This window comes from Parambassis ranga, chromosome 12, assembly GCF_900634625.1.
Source record: "Parambassis ranga chromosome 12, fParRan2.1, whole genome shotgun sequence".
In the NCBI taxonomy this organism is placed as follows: Eukaryota; Metazoa; Chordata; class Actinopteri; family Ambassidae; genus Parambassis; species Parambassis ranga.
Genome location: NC_041032.1, coordinates 1,944,661 through 1,965,962, shown reverse-complemented (window position 1 = coordinate 1,965,962; position 21,302 = coordinate 1,944,661). Strand labels below are relative to the sequence as shown.

General features: G+C 39.6%; 1 protein-coding gene across 3 annotated transcripts; it reads left to right on the top strand.

The window, feature by feature from the left end:
* Positions 1 to 217: 217 nt before the first annotated feature.
* LOC114443438 (mothers against decapentaplegic homolog 2-like) lies at positions 218 to 15,303 on the top strand. 3 transcript variants are annotated; one of them, XM_028417455.1, is made up of 11 exons: positions 218 to 355; positions 1,958 to 2,441; positions 6,335 to 6,424; positions 6,697 to 6,890; positions 7,157 to 7,291; positions 7,400 to 7,474; positions 7,647 to 7,700; positions 7,813 to 8,025; positions 8,128 to 8,265; positions 9,139 to 9,283; positions 11,791 to 15,303. In XM_028417455.1, the coding sequence occupies exons 2-11, from the start codon at positions 2,185 to 2,187 to the stop codon at positions 11,912 to 11,914; spliced, it is 1,425 nt and encodes a 474-aa protein (XP_028273256.1). In that variant the 5' UTR covers positions 218 to 355; positions 1,958 to 2,184; the 3' UTR covers positions 11,915 to 15,303. The 3 variants fall into 3 exon arrangements, with proteins under 3 accessions (XP_028273256.1, XP_028273257.1, XP_028273255.1); XM_028417456.1 differs by having other exon boundaries at positions 218 to 359; positions 7,400 to 7,462; XM_028417454.1 differs by having other exon boundaries at positions 218 to 359.
* Positions 15,304 to 21,302: the final 5,999 nt, after the last annotated feature.

Sequence of the window (21,302 nt, the reverse complement as noted above, 5' to 3'; positions counted from 1 at the left end):
AATCAAGGTACCCACTGATAAACATCACCGACATACCTTCGTACTTCATACGTAAAACCGTATGACAGACGCGGCCATAAGCCAATAGAGTACACGTCTGGCAACAGGTTACCAGCTGAATTGGCAGTTTTGACCAATAGGAGGAGGGAGGAGGCGGGGCTTGCGGAGTCAGGTTGCGTTTCTGTTTTGCGTGAAGCGATACATGTTTGGTTGAGCTTTGAATGAGGGGCCATCATCCCGGCGGCTCGGAGGTGGAAAATACAGTTTAAAGTCTCTGTGGACGCGTTTTAAAATGAACAAACAGGCTTTTCTGACAGGTACCTAACTGACCGTTCAGCGCCACTCCATCTCCCCAGTAGGTAAGTGTGATTTTAACAATAAAACGGCTTTGATTTGGAGGCAACAAAACATGCAGCGGACCTGTTTATTTGTCTGTGACACAAAGTAGCAAGCTTGCTAGCGGATTTTTTCTTACTCTTTTTTTGGAGGCGAGGGGAGGAGGAGAAGAGGGGGCTATCAGTCATTTCGAGACAAAAGAAACATGAATATCTTGTTGTTTTCGTTGTGTGTCCACATGACGGCGAATGGCACCCAGTGATAACATCGATGTTTGATTTTTGTGGCTTGTCAAAGTCTACCTGCTCTGGCTGTTTTGAGTCGCCGTTAGTAGCGTTAGCTTATTCTTCAGATCGTTTGTGTTGTGATGTGTACGGTCTCGGAAGAAGAAGTAACCCAAACACACACACACACACACACACACACACACACAGTTTCTCAAAAAAGAATAAAGAGAGGAGACGTTGCAGACATAATAGCCTTGTCTATACTACCAACAAGCTCCCGATAACGGAGGCAGGGTTTGGAGTTGACATTGTGCTTGTACAGGCACGTTTCGTCCTCCTGGCTTCTTAACTTGCATTGAGACTTTTTGTCCACTTTAAAAAAAAACTCACATAAACACACCACAACAACACGCTTTTTTCTGTCAGGAGCTCTTAGCAAAAGGAAAAGCAACAAATCTAGATTCCACGGGTTTTGTTAACCCTTTCTCCGTGAACTCGGTCATATCCCTGAGCAGCGTCGCGCTTCCTCTGAGGTCGGTATTTATGTAGCTAAAGCCTGGCGTGCCTCACTGTTTACACAATATCAAACAAACTGAGGTATTAAGACTGTAGTTAATTATTTTCAGGAGTGGTCTAACACTCTGAGAGCCATTCATAATACTGCAGCCTACTATTAGTAAACAGTCCAAGGGTTAAGCCTTTGAAATGAATTCTTAGAAGGATCTTGGGCATTCAGGGTAACACAGTGAGGACAGTTATCCCCTTTTTCTTTGGCAGCCGAGTCAGAAATCTACATCACTGAGCACTTCTATCAAGTCCCATTGATCAATAATGATGCTACACTAATGTAAAAGCGATGGACTTCATGTTTTAGGTGGTGGAAGAGATTTTAAATCCCATTTACTAATTCAATTTGCTCTGTCTGTGCATGTGTGCTTCCGTCATTACACTGGGAAATTGATCATGGTGATAAAACCATGTAATGATACAGGATAGGGTTACATTGCAAAGGTGGAGCTCATGCCCACAACTAGCTGTTCGGTTTGTGTTGTTGACATTCTTCAAGCTATTTTCAGCACCTTTCTTATTTATATAGGTAGTTTTACAAAGATTAGAGCGTAGTTTTGATTTTATGATTAGATTATATCATAGTTCAAAGCTGCACTGTGTGAAGTCTTCTTGTATCTGGTTGATACATAAGGAATTGTGTACAGTGGGAGAGTTCACAGCATGGGGCTATGATGGAAATCATAGTCATGGCTCTTGGCAAGAAAACTGTTTGTGTGGGCATAATTGATGTCATCGTTTTAAAAGCAAATGTTATCACACTTGTGTTCATCTTTGCTGCATTACTCTGACTGTGTTTACATGAGTGTTCTCTCCCTGTTTCTTAGGTTTCTTTGGATGTACTCCTGCTGCCTTGTGCTTCTGATATCTCAGAGAACTCCTCTGGACCAATGCCTTAGTTCTTAAACATAACTTAAAATATTTTACTCTTCTGCAAGAATCCTGATCCACCACTACTATTTCTGTTCAGCCACATTCCCTTATTTACTCCTCAAGTCAGATTAAGAGGGGCTTCAGAACACCTTAAATTGTGCAAAGACATACACAAACCACCATGTCCTCCATCCTTCCCTTCACTCCCCCTGTTGTGAAACGTCTCCTGGGATGGAAGAAAAGTCCAGCAGGGAGTGTGGGAGTGGGAGGAGGAATCGGAGGAGTTGGGGAGCAGAACGGAGGAGGACAAGAGGAGAAATGGTGTGAAAAAGCTGTTAAAAGTCTGGTGAAGAAGCTTAAGAAGACAGGACAGCTGGATGAGCTGGAGAAAGCCATCAGCACACAGAACAGCAACACAAAGTGTGTCACCATACCCAGGTAAGATGAGGACACACACAAGTTACATATTTGTGTGTAAGTTGCACATACTTATATTACTGTAGCTGCCACATCAAATATCACACATTAGTTATGTAAAACAAACTAAAACACACATGTGAGACTGTGGACTGTACTATATTTTGAACTTCATGGACTCATTCAACATTAAGTCTAACAAGCAACTGATTGTGTCAGCATTAAAAGTGGTGTCACAATACGGCCAAGTCCGATGAGCACAGCGGGGTGTATGGCCACACAAGAAAGTAAGAAAAAGGGTGACGAGCACCCAGCAGCTTGCAGAAGGATAAGTTGAGTATGTTGTGCAACACAGTGTTCACTTCTCCATTACAATGTGCCATAGGATAGCAATACAGCAGAAGTGAAACCTGATTGGAGGAAACAGATGGCCAGCATATATGTTGAGAAGCATATGGTGGAAAAATATTTGAGATCTTGCCACAGATAAAAAATAAATAAATAAATAAATCCAGTTTTACATGTGATGTACAGATCGTCTGTATCACCAGTGTTCTCCATGTAGAGTTTGCTTTGGGCTAAATGTTCTTTGGAGTGTGTTATTAAAAAGGTGTTTGGATCAGTACTACAGTGTACTTCGTGCCTTAATCAGTTCTGAAGAGATTCTATGTGTGCAGCTCGCTTTGGGACAATATTTTAGTAAGAAAACAAGAAACAAATTTCAGGACTGGTGGCAAAAAAACTAAATCTTCTAAATACATATATGCTGTGTTCACAATGTCCTGCTTCCCACAGACTGTTTTTATATGGAACCAACATAGAAGCTAGTTATTTAATACTTAACACACAGCTGGGTGCTGTAGGATGTATGAAGTTGTTAGCATGATAAATATATTTCCCGAGTTGCAAAAGAGCACACAAAACAGCATTCATTATATCCTTGCAAACTCTCCACAAACAGCCTTGACCCCGTATTTCATCAGCGCTTTACTTTATCTCTTTAAAAGGGAGAAAGTGTCATTTGCAGACTGTGTAAAATTGCACCCAAGCCTGCTAATATTACTGTAGATGCCTCATCCAAATCGTTACTGGTCATGTGTCTTTTAGTAGTTTCAGCATGGTTACACAATTAGTGATGCAAGTCAAGTCACCAGACCAGGTGTAACGTTATTATCATGACAAAAGTGGCAAAGTCAGAGGAACCCTTAAAGTAGCACGTGATTAATGTCAATCAGTTTACTGAGGAGGAAGTGAGTAGACTGCTCTCTAGAGATTTTAGGAGCTTCTCTTCTCAATTAAATCACGTACCCCTTCTGTCTGTTTGTTTATTGATTTTCTTTTAATTATTGTTGTTGCAGAGACGTTTCTTAAACTTCCTTCACACCCATGTTGGCTTTTCACAGAAGTGCACCACACCCCACTGCATCCTTTTAAAATATAAATGGAGATTTTAAACATTATATATGAGCTTGGTTAATTACTTGTGGCTAGAATTATTTGTGTTGAGCTCCATGAAACCAGTAAGAAGTTGGTGTGCGGCAAGGACAAGGACAAGGAAATTACTATGGCAGCTAAACATGAGGTTTTCATTCTGTGCTATGTGTTATGGAAATGTTCTCCATCTATATCTAGTGATACTAGAATGGTGTGAGGTAATGGGTGGCTTTGCATTGCATTTGTGACTGAGGTCCAGAAGATAAAATTACATAGCTGTAATATTTGTATTATTAAATTGAAAAGTTGAACTGGTTTTTACTTACATCTCCTTACTTCATTAGAGCAACACAGTAGTAGCTTGTGCTGCTCATAGCCTCCAATGTGTTGTGTAAATAAAGTATGAAGCAGGGTGGTGCTAGAATAACATGGAAGCTCAAATGAGCAACTAAAGGTTAACATAACTATGATGACAAATGTATCCAAGGTGATACAGCATGTAGTCCACATGTGGCTGTACACATGTGTGTCTGTGCTGATTTGTGCGTGGGAAGGAGTTGAACCATGTACTAGATGAAATAACACAGGGGGTGCTGTAAAAATAAAAAGTGTGGCTGATGGTGAAAAGAATTAAAAGGGCAGGAGTAGAACCATGTGAGACTTGTATGATGCCAGACTTCTCTGTTTCAACACTCTGAGGAATGTGGGCTTGATAGTAGCTTCTGAAGTGGTACTGATAAGGTCATAGTAGTTCTTGTAAGACATGTACTGGAGTACTGTTTCTGCCCTCAGTCAGGAAGTTTTAATGGTTGTTGTTTTGTCTCAAGATGTCAAGGCCTTTTACTATACAACTTTAGTTTAGCTCCAAAGGTGTTTTTCCACTGCAGGAACTCAAGGCCATTATAGGGCAGCTGACCTTTCTGTGTGTCCTGACCTCTGGAACTTCCTCTGTGGGATCTTTTTCCAGGCCTTCCTGCTGGCTCAACACTAATTAAACTCTAAATATCTCCAGTTTCCTTTCTGATTAAAGTCAAAGGGTAAACAAAGGCAAGCAGCTTTTAAAGACAAGAACAGCATGACAAGGGAGGTAAAGATGGGCAGAGGGGACACATGTTTTGCAGGGCTTGTTGGCTTTGTGGCCTGTGCTGCAGTGTAAACACAAACATTTAATAAGGTCCTGTTCTGTTCTTTTGTACCAGCTCACATCTGCCTTAAGTTTTTGCAGTGCAGCCCTTATATCACCTGCTTTTAATGTCCTGTATTTTTTTTTTTTGTTAAAACATCTTCGGGGCAACCCTGTCACAAAGTGCAGGATCCTTTTAAATAAAAATATGTAATAGGTCTCAACAGATAGCATTCCAGGCTTTTGATGCATAGCTCAACTCCTTTTGAAGACAAGGAAGTCAGGCTGATAAACTCAAAGATAAACCGCTCTGGTTCTTCTCCTGTTATTTATTTTGGTGGAAGGGGTGGAGGATGTCAGGAGGTTGTCCTGAGGTGATGGCAGGTGTAGGGCTTTGTAGATTTGAGAGGGGGTGGGAAATGTGTTGGAGAAAGACTGCAGCAGCTCATCTGTGCCCCATAGTAATTTAAAAGTAATAATAGTGAATGCAAGTAGCTGTTTTATTGACAGACAGACACTGTAGTGATTGTATTCTTGACCTTTAAGCGAGCGAGGAAGAAGGCAAAAGATTATCTGTGTCTGGAGATAGCATACTTAGGGCTCGCAGGGATGGAACTCTGAGTAGGCTGATAAGTGATGAGATAGAATGTCTTGCACAGACAGGCATGACAATTATTCCGATCAGGTAACATCTCCTCTCCTCATTTGGGAAACCTCAGTAGAGGTTTAGAGAACAATTTAGGAGTCAGTCAAGAGGTGTCAGTCTCACACTTTGTACTGGGTATATGTATTAGATGTATGTTTCTGTTTTTTTTTCTGTTGTCATGTCTTAAAACAGTTTGTTTTCCTTTCGAATTTCTTTATTTTCTCATTCACACCAGTATTGTGTTGTAGATGCATATGTTTCATGCGTGATTTGACCCATGCTACACTATAGCTGGAACTAGGTGTTCTGTGTGTGTAGTATAGGCATGCTATGTCACTACTTAAAATAAAGTGTCAAGTGTCAATTATATTGTACGATATATGTTTTATACTTTACATTTTTCTAAGTGTACCTGCCACCTTAATGTTCAAACAGACCATACCACTATTTGTCTGATTTGGATTTGTCACATGATCATCTGTCATCCAGTTGTTTGTCTCTTATGGGAAAGCAGAGGGTGGATCCTCTTTTCTTTCCGTCATGCCATTAAGAGACCAACTGTACATACATGTTATTTCATCCTACTAATTTTGAATTGAACACTTCATGTTTACCATCTGTTTCCTTTTATTTTTATCCTTCTTTGCACTTGTCCTGTGTGTGTGTATGCATGTCTTTTGTGTACGTGTGTGTGTGGTTGTTTGTCTGTAGCAATTGCTCAGACCTCTGGGGTCTAGGCTCAGGCCCCACGATAGAGCAGTGGGACTCGGCAGGCATGTACGGATACCCTGACCACAGCAGGTGAATACACACACATGCACACAAATACACAATGAAGCAACAACTGTACATCTCTTATTTCCTGGAAAGGGGTTAGGAATACAACATAGCCAGCAGCCTCAACTCAGTGGTTGGCAAGTCAGTGTTTTCTTATTTCCTGGGTATTTCCATGGTACACACTGTCAACACAGTCTCAAAACAGCCCAAACACCTTTAGGAATTGTTCACAGTTTCTAGTCTGCTTTCAAGCACATCACTGAGCTATTCCCCGTCCTCCCTGCCAACCCTCACAGGTCACTGGATGGGCGTCTTCAGGTGTCTCACCGCAAGGGCCTGCCGCACGTTATATACTGCCGCCTGTGGAGATGGCCTGACCTTCACAGCCACCATGAGCTGAGGGCCATTGACACCTGCCAGTATGCCTTCAACCTCAAAAAGGATGAAGTGTGTGTCAATCCTTACCATTATCAGAGAGTGGAGACGCCTGGTAATGATCACAGAAATCTTTGTCTCTTTTTTTCTGGGTACTGTCAGCTGTGGCTTCCACAGTGACTTCTAACAAATCCACTGTCTCTCCCATGCTGAGCCTATCAATCTTCTGTCAGTGTGTGTTATGTTGTATGTGTTTCCATGTGTGTCACAGAGACAAATTATCTATAAAGAATTTATAGAAAATGTATGTAAATAATTACATAGTTTTGATTTGAAAAACAAATCATTGCTTTGACAGTGACAGTGTCTTTTTCTCCTCAGTGCTGCCTCCGGTGTTGGTGCCACGTCACACAGAGATTCTGACAGAGCTTCCACCACTAGATGACTTTACAAACTCCATCCCTGAAAACACCAACTTTCCTGCAGGCATAGACCCACCTAATAATTATATACCAGGTCTGTATACAAGGATTTTTCCTTCCACTCACAAAGATCTTGGTTCTCTCTCTTTATGCAGCAGGCATGATTAATTCTTTTTTATGTTCGTGTGTTTGTGTTGTGCAGACACACCACCACCAGGCTACATGAGTGAAGATGGAGAGACCAGCGACCAACAGATGAATCAAAGTATGGAATCAGGTAGACTAGTTGAGTGCTAGTGCTCGAGCTGCTGTGTGTTTCTAACAGCTTGGAAAAAGACAAGACAACAATCAGTTTGACATATTAAAACTACACCTAATGCTTCACCTAATTTTGTTTACACCCTGCATATAAACAAAACTCACAAGCCATTAAATGTTTTTTTATCCAGGCTCACCAGCAGAAATGTCACCAAGCACCCTGTCGCCTGTCAGTCATGGCCTGGGTAAAGCTGCTTTATTTTCTTCCTTTTTACTGCAAGTCCTAATAATCGAAATTAAATAAAGACAGATAATGATTTTAAAATATGAACATATCAATTGTTGCTTTCTTTTCAGACCTTCAGCCGGTCACCTACAGTGAACCAGCATTTTGGTGCTCTATAGCATACTACGAGCTGAACCAGCGGGTCGGAGAGACATTCCACGCATCGCAGCCATCTTTGACCGTTGATGGCTTCACAGACCCCTCCAACTCTGAACGCTTCTGTTTAGGACTTCTCAGCAATGTCAACAGAAATGCAACTGTTGAAATGACAAGGAGACATATAGGTACAAGCGCAGCCACTTCTACAACAGAGGGGACAGTTAGTAAAGTCAGTAACTACAAGAAAATGAAACCTCTTTACATTTGTGCTGTTTTGTATTCCGCAGGTCGCGGTGTGAGGTTGTATTACATTGGAGGGGAGGTGTTCGCCGAGTGCCTCAGCGACAGTGCCATTTTTGTCCAGAGTCCCAACTGTAACCAGCGATATGGCTGGCACCCTGCCACAGTCTGCAAGATACCACCAGGTTTCTGCACATTTATCCAGTGATATCTTTCTTTGCGGCTGCCACAGATTTTTTTTTCGTGCCTGCTGTTGGAGGCAGTGTGTTGCAGTGTTGATGTGCATTGTGTGAAGTACAGTGCTGCTCGTGGGTTTGTGAACCATTTAAATTTCACACAAGTCCAGAAAGGGGCAAAAGAGAAGAAAATCAAACAAGTTAATTAAAGAAGATGATCTGATATTACATCTATGTGAACCCTGAGGATTAGCACTTTGTTTGAAGGACAAAGTAGAGTAGAGGTGTTTTGATCAGGGGAAGATGTCATTGAGTTCCAACTAAAACCTTTACATTGCAGCATGGATCAGTAATAGAAGCTGTCGTCATAATCACCAAACAACACATGCGAAACAGGAATTTTTCCACCTGATAGTGATAAAATGAAGCTCGAGGAAAGGCACTAAGAGCCTCAACAATGTGACAGTTTTTCTCAAATACTCACCCACACACTGACTCATCTGTACCCATGTAACTTTGAACATTTCATTCCTGGCCAAATGAGCAGTGTGAACAGTATCATTAGTGAGGCGCAGAAGTGTACAGAAACACAACACAAGGATCTTGTAGACACTCAGGGGTCGGACTTGTCAGCCTTGTGGAGAGCCATTGCCAACATGCAATACACCCACGTCTTGCAATGTTTCTGCTTGGTACTTTTAGTTTGCGTTCACAGACACATTTGCACATGTTCAGAAACTTGAAACATACCACAGAGAAATAAAGCAAAGCTCTAGCTTTATTTGCATTGTGTTCTACAAGGCATAGCAAGGTGCTTTATGTTCTCTTTCAGGTAGAGATGAATAGCCTGTGCCTCACACACATGTTTTCCTTTCTCTTTAGGCTGTAATCTGAAGATATTTAACAACCAGGAGTTTGCAGCACTGCTGGCTCAGTCCGTCAATCAGGGGTTCGAGGCTGTATACCAACTAACAAGGATGTGCACCATCAGAATGAGCTTCGTCAAGGGCTGGGGAGCAGAGTACAGGTATGTTCTGCAGCCTTCTATTTTACTTATCCTTAATGAAGTGTCTGCTTTTGGTTGTGTCAAGTTTTGTGCTGCTGGAAAAATGCTAGAAAATGAATATAAAAAAGGACAGCTCCATTCTTATAGCTCCTCATCTAGCAGAACATCTTACATTCCAACAGCTGTTCTGACATTTCTGCTTAATGATTAAATAGTTCAGAACTTTAAAGGAAGTTTAGGTTATTGACTGTTAAATGCTGGTGTGGGTGATTCTGCGTACTGTGGGTGTGATGGATATTGTTCAAATATAGTATTTTAATGCATTTCCTATACAAAGGAGGCTTTCTGCTAAAAGAGACATGCAGGGCGGACAGCATTTTTACACAGCCCTAAGAGTCAACATTTCTGAAATATTTTTTTAGAAAAATGACCAATAAATAAAAATAATTTTATTTTCTTAGTTTAAATTACCAAAAAAAAGTGAGTGACAAATACAAACTAAGGGAGCTTGCTCTCTGTCCCATATATTGCTCTCTTTAAATGAATATTAATTAGTTATAGAGGTTCTAATGTGATACAGAGTGAAAGGGTTGTGGCCGGAATGGGTTTCACAGCTATTAGACCGTATAACAAATATTTAGAATGCTCTATAAAGCCAGCTAATATTGGCCAAAAGGAGTTTTGGTGTATAAAATAGCTCGACTGCAGCTCACAGGCTACTATGCCTACAGCTTGATGGACCCTAAATAGAAATGAACCTAAATGAGAAATATATTTTGCTATGCTCAGATTTAGAGTCAGGGTGATGTCCAGACATTACAGAGGTGCATGTTTTTGGTATGAAAAGATCTTGGTGCAGGGATGTGACACACCTCTGACACACATGGAAATAGGTTTGTTTAGGCTTGTGTATAGCAGTGTTAATTTTGGCAGCAATTTCTGATTTAGTTTTTATTTTAGTCTTGTGACTAAAATGTCATTTGATTTTAGTCACATTTTAGTCATCAACATTTTTGAACTTTTAGTCTAGTTTTAGTCGACTAAATATCAAAGAATTTTAGTCGACTAAAATTCTTTTTTATGAAATAATTAAGGTTTGATTGTGCAATAAAAACAGGCACAGCTTTAACTTGTGTTATTTGAAACAAACATCTCTTTATTTAATTGCTATGACCTTTTCACAAAAGCAGCAGTGAACAGTGAGCTGCTCTCCCTGAACACACTGTTCAGTCATGACCTTCTTCATGAATCCTCCATAACTACAGCAAAACACTTCAGTGACAACTTACAAACAGGTCGCATGCTGTAAAACCATCAGCAGCGGTGTCTTCATTTATAGATTTTGTCACGTGTATCTTTAACGGAAGTTAAGATGACTCGTCTGCAAACGTCGCTTCATGTTTGTTGTGTTTTACCGCTGATAGTCGCTCCGCACGGTTTGAACCGTCTTGTTTGTCTTGACATCAAATGTGTCCGTGTGTCTGTTCTTCTCCTGTTGTGTTACCATGCATGAGTACGCCTTCTTCCAGCATCGCAGGGTAACGTCCTTACACAGAGAGATCACTTCTGATTGGCTCTCTGCCGCCGTCTCCTGATTCGTCCCTCCCTTCCACAAACAAGATTTGCTCTGATTGGATCTGGTCTCCATCAATAATTTCGTCTCGTTTTTATTCGTTGATGAAAGTGTCAGTACATTTCGTCTTCGTTTTTGGCACCGTGCAGCAAAAAAAGGTCGTTAACGAAAACTATGACGGAAATGATTCGTCAACAAAATTAACACTGGTGTATAGTCTCTTCTGCTCTGCATGTGTATAATCTTGATTATGTTCATCCTTTTGTTGCTTAATGTCAGAGATTAAACAGCATTTGCTGCAGCAGTGGCTCAGTGGTAGAGCAGGGTTGTTCAATAACCGGAAGGTTGGTGGTTCGATCCCAACTCCTCCCTAGTCACTGTGTGTCCTTGGGCAAGACACTTTACCCGCATAGCCTCCAGTGTACTCACAAGTTCGTAATCTTCTTAATCTTTGCCTGTATCTCTCTGTCTCTGTGGCCACCCACCCATCCAGCCAACACCAACATCTGTTCTGCTCCTGGCTCTGCTTTGTGTTGTACCCTCTTAGGAGCCAGACAACAGTGTTTGTGGGGTTAGTTTGGCTTGTCCTCACTGGACAGGGTTCAGCCATTGCATAGCTGGTCTGGTTAATTGTCAGTTTTGTGCTGTGTGTCTGTGGAGCCCGGGCTGTGACTATAGGGTAGTCAGCTGTGTTTGATCATCTGATTGTAGGCAATTTTACATTCCATTCAATGGTCATTCATTTGCTGTTAATAAGAGCTCTTGTACTTCTATTCACACATGTGCTTAGTATATTTATTTTAGAGTAATGTTCTTTCTATTTGAAATAGAAAAGCGTCTGTTACTTTTTTGTGTTCATTCTGCTGGGTTGTCTGACTCAACATAAACAACACATATTTTTGATGTACCACTAATACGTTGTTCCTCACCCTTGTGCTATACTTCATCCATACAGGCGTCAGACAGTAACCAGCACCCCCTGTTGGATTGAACTGCATCTCAATGGCCCCCTCCAGTGGTTGGATAAGGTGTTGACCCAGATGGGTTCACCCTCAGTACGCTGCTCCAGTATGTCCTAAACAGGGTCAGACTGACATTGTCCAGTGTTTGAACAGTGTGATGTAAAGGAGACCACCATGCAGTCTTAAATAAAGTATTAACATTTAAAAACAAAAACGAGAAAAAGATGACGTGGACCTGGAGGATGTGATGATGACATCACTAATGCACCAGTGGAATGTTAACAGTGATGCTACAGTGGACGCTTGACACCTTTGGCTCTGTTGGATCAATATACTATTCCCGCCGACCCTCAGCCTGCAATATCAAAATGACCAGAGTGATGTCATAACGGACCAGCCCACAGCAGGACAGGGCTTTACTGTCCTCCTCAGTGATACAACAGCATATTGAGCATGTGACCATGTAGTTACCCGACCACACACTCGTTCAGCTTTGCTCCTCACTCCCTACTTACCACAGCACAACCTTGATTCAGCATCAATATTTCTGTTTACAACACGCTGGCCAACAGTAGTGCTGCCACTCCAGGCTCGCATTCAACCAAAGTCAGCTTCACGCCTGGGCATGAGTTATTATTTCCTGGTTTTGGTGAACAAACATTTAATCCATTTCATTTGAGCAAGTTCCTCCTTGTCTCCAAATCAGACCTTTGCCTGTTGAGGTTGCAGATGCTGGTAATGAGCTCTTTGAACACCTGGAGGACAAGTCAGTGTCTTTAATGGATGTAACATACCCTATCTTCACATATTCAGATGCACTCAGTATAATGTAAACACGGTCAGCAATCTTTTACCATTTATGCAACATGTAACCTTGTTTTTACATAACAGCAAATCATTTCCTCTGTGTAGTAAATGTCCAGATTCTTCAGGAGTGTGCGGTGGATTATAGCCGAAACAAAGTGTATATTATATTCTTATGTCAGGAAGTTTCCATTTCATTGTGTGATCATTTACTACCTAGCAAAGATAATCGGAAGGAATACTGTAAGAGCAAGAGCGTATGACCTGCGACCCCTCTGGAATTTCAGTAACTTGTAGGAGCTAGCCACAGTCCACTTTGCCCCTTCATGTTTTAAGGGTTTGTCCTCGCTCTGTTCCCTCTTTGCATGCTCTTGCTCTCTCTCTCTCTCTCTCACTATATTTTTATAATTACCGTACATGAACTTGTTTTTGAAGAGGAGCTCTGTGTAGGACTTGATATGATTCAGATTCTCCTTCCCTTCTGTCTAACAGATAAAGAAATCACTTCCGTTTTACATATAAATGCACAAGTCTCTCTTCACAGCTGGACTGATGCACAGTATTCCAATTCTTAATGATAGGAAAAGTCCTGCAGTGTTTGGACTTTAATTTATAAAATGGCTTCTATACTTACTTGCACTGCCCCAAAATGATGCACCCTTATAAAAGTTGCCTTCAATGTAAAACATTGCAAAAATACACTTTTGAATTGTACAGATAGGAAAATGAAAAAGCCTAATTGTACAAGTACAAAAAGGCTTCATGTTTTAGAGTGTTCACTGTAAAGATTGTTGGTGCTGAAATTGGCTGAAGAAGCAATTCTAATGAGATTTCTGATCTTAAAAACTAGCCGTTACCTACATTGGTATTTTAGAGTCCAAACTCAAAAGTATTTAAGCTTTAAGTATTCCCTTATGCTACGCAGTTATTTTCTTTACACATTCTTTTAGCTACTTTTTGTATTTTCATGTATTTTTTATATATATAAAGATATTTAAAACCTTAAAAGCTTTCTTCTTTTTTATTAGAATTCAATATTTGTTTTTTTAGAATATACCCTACATTTGAAATGATTACAGCTTGATGATTTGTGATGTGTATGTAGCATAGGATATGACATTTTCACTGATTTTTACCACTGAGAACAGTTCTGTAGTTATAAAAGTGCTCAATGACTGACAAATGATCACCATTGTCCTTTCTTCTAAACCAGAAGTAGTTTTTTTTTTCTTTTTTGCCTTATTGTCACTATATATTTTGTTTAGTTCTGGGGTGTGACCAAAGACTGAGTACAGGTATTACATTTATTGGCTTTATATTGATATTTATGCTGATGTCTTTCTGGTGTTTGCTTTGATGCACAGCTCTACAGCAGAACATTTTAGCAGGTATAAAAAAAAAAATGAAGATGATATTATGTTTCAGGATCAAACAGTTCTGATGTTAGAATCTGAGTTTGTTGAATGTCGCCTGTCTTTAACAACCTTGGACATTCCAGTATGCAGTGTTAAGTTTCCTGGCTCCATGTCTATACACTGTTAATTCACTATCAATGTGTTTACATGCTCGTGGCCTATAACGCTGTAATTGTAAAATGTGTTCCTCATGCCTGCCACCATTTGATACACCTCCATGAAAGTTGGGATTAGCATTGTGGGGCGTGTAAATAGTGACAATGGTCGTTGCATGTAAACACATTGATGTTCTCTTATTTGATTATTCACCACTGAAGTGGAGGTGAATGGACGGTTAATGAAGGTTTAGTTTCTTATCATGTAAGGGCTCAAACACCATCATACATGTTACCAGCATCCAGAAGAATTATTTTTGAATCCAAAGTTAGCATTCGAGAGGAATCACTTTTCTAGATGATGGTGAGTCCTGCAGGCTGTTGTTGTACTTTAGCACTGAAACTTCTGAAAAACTAATGCTGGTCCTCTACACTGCAACCTGCCTTTATGTTGGTTTGACCCCGGCAAAAACACACACTCAAGTTTTTGTAGGAAAACGGTTTCATCGCTGACATCAGACTTAAAGTAGCCACATGCAGTGATGTTTGTATGTCTGTCCTCCTGTTTCTGATGTTTTGTTTTATTATAATTCTTTTATTATGGAACGTGTGTTTGGAAGCCACTTTTACTCTATGCAGTGACATCATTATTTGGATTATACTTTCAGAAACAGTTCCATATTACAGTGTGTCTTATTTGATGGCTTTTACATACATACATACCAGGATCCAGCAAAAATCATTAGCATCTTTTTTTTTTTCCTTTAAACAAGTGCCACCTACAAAAAACAACCAGTAAGGTTAAACAAGACTACTTCAACACATTCTAAGGTTCACATTCCTATTTACAGATTAATATTGTATTTTTTTTTCTTATTGTGATGACAATTGTGTATCCCCAGATGAGCCCTTCTCTGGTTTCAAACCTTAAGGTGGTGGCTTTTTTGGAGATGTTTGGAGTAAACTTTCTACATGTCACTAGTGATGTTATGTGATGTTATATAGTCGTACTTTTGTTTTACCGTTCATGCTGTTCCTTTTGCTTGCTATCAGCGGAGCATATTCCATTAGACGGTCTGTTAGGATTTCTATCTTCTTCGAACACTGATGATCTTCATAGACTTTCCAGCTATCCTACATATTCAACTTCTGACAGTGTACACTAATAAAGCTGTTTTAATTCAATTGAAAATTGTTGGATGTCTTTTTCAATTTATGAAGTGACTACACAATGGCATAGTAAATCATATACAAGATGATACTATCATATATTTCTTTACCATAAGATATATATATATATATAAGATAAGATAGGCTTTATTGACTGCCAGAGGGAAGTTGGCAAAAGAAGACAGGCAGTGCATAATGTGAAGTGAAGAACTATGTGGACTATAAAATAGAAAAATAAAGACTATATTCAAAGCACCATAAAAATACATATAGAGATGAAAAATCATCACTCAATCAACATCCTTGATGAAAAACCAACAGCTCAGTAGGAATATTACACTGTTGGTGAGTATACTTATTGCACTGAGAGAAAGTGCTAATATGTGCAAATATGACGACCTCAAAATATGATTATGCTATTAGGTACGTTAGAAGATATCAATATATGAAAAGCATGATGATACAAATACAGATGATACTGATGTTATACACTCTGTCTGCTGCCGGGACCTTCTGTAGCGTTCACTCTTTCAGTGTGAGTGTAGCAGTCTGCAGCTAAAGGAGCTACCCAAGGCCCTTACTATCCTCTGGATTCTGTGACTAAATGCAGAGGACAGCCATCGTAGTCCTAGTCCTCCTTTTCATCAGTTTGTCCAGTTTCCTCTTGTCCATGCCTGTGATTCCAAATATCATGTCTAGAAGAATGCATGATAAGGATCTTATTGCAGTATCCTATACAAGAAATGCTAAGAATGCTATCGGTCAGATTCCATTTAAACTCGTCAATGTGTTTTTTGTATATTAATATAAATTATTATCAATTTTTAATATGAGAATTAGGCTCACAATACAAATAACTTGATACTTTTTACAGGTAGAGACCTTCAACCACATACAGTGCTAGATTATTGTATTGTATTATTGTATGAATATTTTTTATATCAGTAAATAACACTAATAATAGATACGTGCTGGTTGCCACATGCCTCTTGTAGGGATGAGGCACTTTAACCTTTAACATTTTACTGTGTACGTTTATTACAAACTTTACAGTTTGTAAAGGACGCACAAAGACAAGTAGAACACGGTAATCTCAATACAGCATTATTATTATTATTATGCACATTATTATTATTATTATGGAAACACCATTGCAGGAAGGCGCGTTCTTCCTTGTTTGTTCACCTACTTACTGCTCTGGCTTCCTTCTCTCCTCATAATTCAGGGACGTATCTACCATAAATTCATTTAAAATCTCCACCACTAAAAATTCATCTTCTACTTTGTTCTAATTTTCTGTTTAATTTTGCAATTGACACTTTTATAGGACCTGCCACCGTGTGGGCGGGGCCTGCTAATTAAAACTTTAACAGTTTGGCTGCTATGTTTAGTTTTGTTTGTTTTTGTTGCTTTTCTTCAACAACAAAGTGTTCTCCTATATCGTTTTTAGAAATATCTAGCCTGGTATGATGTAGCAAAATGAAAGGAATTTTATGTGGCCATTTTTTATTATTATCTTATTTTTATTTGCAGTATTTTTCTCCTTTAATGTCATTATTCTCACAAGAAAAGAAGAAGAAGATCCGGCTAAATACATACTGCAATAGGAAAACTTTAAAGTTTTAAAATTGCTAATTTTGTTCTTAACAAAAACGAAACATAAATAGTTAGATTAAATGAACATTGAGAATGTTTTAAGCAACGTTTACTGTACAAGTAATCTAAATATTATCTAAATATCAAATTAAAAAACAGGACAGAAATTAAACAAACCTGCTTTTTCCAATGACATGAATGAATTAATCATGATTTAGAGTTTATCATCGTGTTTTATGTGAGAGTAAATGATGTGAATGCAGTGTAACTGCAGGAATGTGTGCACGGATAGAATCACTGCACAACAAGATGTCATAAGCAGCGGTAGCCAGTAGAGGGAGGTAGAGGCACACTAATGAAAGGCCGCACAATGAGCAGCTGAGTAACCAAGTTCAAAATCTCAATTATTCTCAGCTGCTCCTAATTATGAGAGCATTGATCCGTGCATCAGTTTAGAAATGTGTTTTATTAAGAACATACCTTGACTCAACATTTACACCTAACATCAGTGTGGTTTAAGACGTCAGAAGGGAGAAATAAAAAAAGTGATACATGCTATTATATCATCAATTGCTTTCAACATTCAAAGCAGATATTTCCTCAACTCACTAATGTTTCTAATCCCCCCTCCCTGCACACACAAGACCCTGAAACAGTAATTGATAAGCAACAAATAAATCAAATGTTATTTTCCTCTGAATTATTTAGATTTGTTTACTGTCAGAAAGTAAAAACCTTAACCCCACTCCCATGTATAGTGCAGACACATTAAAACACATTCACAACCTTTGCAGTTAAAAGGACTGGTGGAGTGAAGTCTGTGTTTTTATGGTATGTGCATTTATTTATCAGTAAACCATCAGCTGGGTCATTGTAATGTAAACCAAGTTCTTGTGGTCATATATGGTTTCATTTTTTAGGACTATATATTTTGTGCAATTACTTCTTTACATTTGTAGTTGTGTTAGTGCACGTGTGTGTTTCTGCCTGACAGAGTGAGTACTCTTTCTAAGTGACCCACTTGTGCTCCATTACCAGAGCCTCATTAGGCTGTTGTTGTTTTGGATGCTCGCCCTTCTTCCTTATGGTTTGGCCTTGGATCTCATCCGCTCCCCTGAGTCCTATTACAGGACTGAGCAGTAAGCATTTCCCAAACAAATTAATACCATATCCTGAGTGTACCTAAACTTTCTGGAAGTGTAATATAGACTGGTAATGGTGGCAGTTATTTTTTTATCTGTTGTGGTTGCAAAACAGAATCCAGTTTACGTCTCTGAGTGGTGTAAAGCTACAAGCACGGTAACTCTTGTGACTGTGGCGTCTGCTTTATGGACAGGATATTGATCAGATGTGCTTGTAACTGTCTCTTTTCATGTAGTGGCTGCAATTGCAAAATGCTTTGCAATAATTAAGAGAGTAATCCAGGTTGGTAAATTACAGTCAGACATATTGCAACTGTGAGTTAATACACAGTGTGTTATGGATTTCAAATGAAAATGAAGTTGATTAGTTCTAAAAATAATGACAAGTTCGGTTCTTTACTGCAATGTAACCTCTACTGAAGAATTATATTCCTGCCAATATCATATCACATTAAGACTAGATCATAGTGTAGTTATGTATTTTATTGGTTTAGCTGCATTATACATTAAAACACATGCTCTCCCTATAGCTGGACTGCTTCAAATGTATGGTCTATCGGCTTTCATCTGTCTTTATATTTCTGTCTATTAATCTAAGATTAAGACCTTACCTGTCACACAAAGAACAAATGTAAGTCTCCCTGGCTGCCATCTTTGATTCTTGGTGACATAGCGGCATAGGTCCCGATATAAGACCTGAGCACTGACCCCAGACTGTCATCTATCATTAATATGACTTTTGTTTCTGACGTGTTTGTGCCATCTGACGTCCCGGGGTTCCTTACATTTCACCTACCTGACCCCTTCATTCAAAACCTCTGACATGCTGCTGGATGTGTGTGTGTGTGTTTGTGAACTCCATTCTCTTCCCTGGACAGGGTTAAGTGCGTCATGCCTAGGGGACAGGAGATATGACTATAGACAAACCATCCTTGCGTTTGGCTGTCTTAGAAATGCACTCTGTGTGCATGCATGTGTGTTTCAGAGCCATAGGACCTGAAGAAGGGTAATCATGTATAAGTTATGTCAACTAATTAAGACTGGATCCTAACCTATGGCTGACCCCAAGGAAATAACAATGCACCATCTAAAAGCCTTTGTACCAGTGGCCTCTTGGCCACACCAGAGTGTTGGATGTCCTGTGTGCGTGTGTGTGTTTTGGCTGGCTACTTGTGCAGGGCTACCTTAAACTGGTAACTGGAGCACGAGGAGAGAAGAAACGAGAGAGCAAAGAGAAAAGGACAGCAAGAGAGGGAAGGAGAAAAGAGAAGGGGCGAAAGAAAGAAAGTGCCTCTTCAGTGAAAGAAAGTAAGAGAGAGGCCATGTAATTAGGCCTAAATGAGTTTTCCACTGACCCAGTGGGTCGTGGCAGCACTGGGACAAAGATAGACTGGAGGTCAGGGAGTCACAGAGTTGGGGAGACGGGGCATGAGGTGGTCAAATGAGGAGAGGTGTGCGGCAAGGGTGCTATAGCCCTCTGTAGGTGTAGGTGTTGCAGGAGAATTTAACACTGCTTTTGCATTTCAATTTTGACTTCTTGAGTTTTTTACTGAGATTTTGATGTGATACTTTCCTTAATTCATGTAGGTAAATTCACCTTGTCCTCTGCCACAAGTTTCTCTTATTGATGACTTCTCAGGCCTGAGTGGCCATGTGTGGAGCCCTGCTGTTTACTGCCATAAGTGCTCTGTAGTGGAGATGTATTACTGCCCGATTGATGACATTAATTATTTTTTATTATTAATTATTATTATTAATTATATTTTAACTAGTAAGAAAGTGTTTTAAGAATCAACTGTGTCATTTAACACTTTGTTATTATTACCAGTAGCTGTATTATTGGTAGGGATGTATTATCCGATATTACATCAGATATTAGCCCCAATATTGACTGCCACGTCAACGAGTTCCATGGAAACAAGCAAATGGTGTTGGATTGGTTTCTGGTATTGGTTGACACACAAGTATTAGTTTAGTTAATTTAATAGTTAATTAGTTAATTTCTTTGGACTTTGCACAAAGCAGACAATGCACACTGAAGGAGGCAATATATAGTTATAGTTTTTTTTTACTTTATGGTTCTTTCACAGTCCTACTGCATTCTATTAAAATACCCATGTTCTGATAAAAACACCTCCCTGACCTCCACCCGACCTCCCTATGAATATGAGACTAGAGCAAGTGACCAAATTGACCGAATTGTCCGTTGTTGTGTATGTGTTTTTTTCCTGTGTGAGGTCAGTTTGGCACAAATCAATTCAGGAAGTGGCCTCCATATGCATTTTGTGTTCTTATTGCCCACCTGTGAGTTTAACCCAAACATGATTCCACCAACCACAGGCCATTTAAGTGAACAGGCAGGAAGTGTGTTTGTGGTTAAAATGACATCACTGTCACCCGTTCGTGACCTGCAATTTGAGTTGGGTTCAAAAGGTCACTGAATAATAGCAATGAGTATTAGAAGCCTTTTACTGCAAAGAGTAGTGTTTAGCATATACGTTTGAATATGTCACAATATCCAAACATTTATACTTTTTATGTAAAAGTCAACTGCTCTTATAAGTAATCAAACAATTTGTAGGTAACATAAGGAGCTCATTTGATCCCCCTTTAAAATAAAATATGATTTTTTTATCACCTGAATGTCAAAAATGTAAAACATTTGCGTTTTGTGCTTTTCATTGTCAAACAGCTACATTCATTGTATCAGATTACTGCTAATGAGATACAGAAGCACACACCAACAGAAATGCACACACAGATATAGTCACAACTTTCCTTTACCTTTCATCACACACCTCCTCCCCTCTAATATCCCTCCCTCTCCCTACATGTGCTACATGGTGGGGTGTGTGTGGGGTTATGAAAACAGTTAGGCTTAATAATTGATGTTCTGCATTTCAATCAATTTCACCACAGTGTTAGGCTAATTAAGGTTAGCGCCATCCTCCCAGGGGCTGTACATGTGTGAGGGTGTGAGTGAATGAAAAAGTGTGTGGGAGATGGTCTGTATGTGTGTGTTTTCCTGCTCCTGCGGGCTCCACGCTCCATTTTATATCTCAAAATACATGGGAATTCTCTATTTCAGGAACAAGAGATGAGACATTCTCTCTCTCTCACTCTCTCTCCTCGCTCTCTTGCTATTTCTCTTCATCTCTTTCCCACAAATCTCTTTCTGTCTCTTGCTCTCTTCCTCCCCTCTCTCTCCCTAGGCAGGATCCTAAATGCAATTAACACAGCCGCTTTACTGCCTGCTAATTATTAACACACACACACACACACA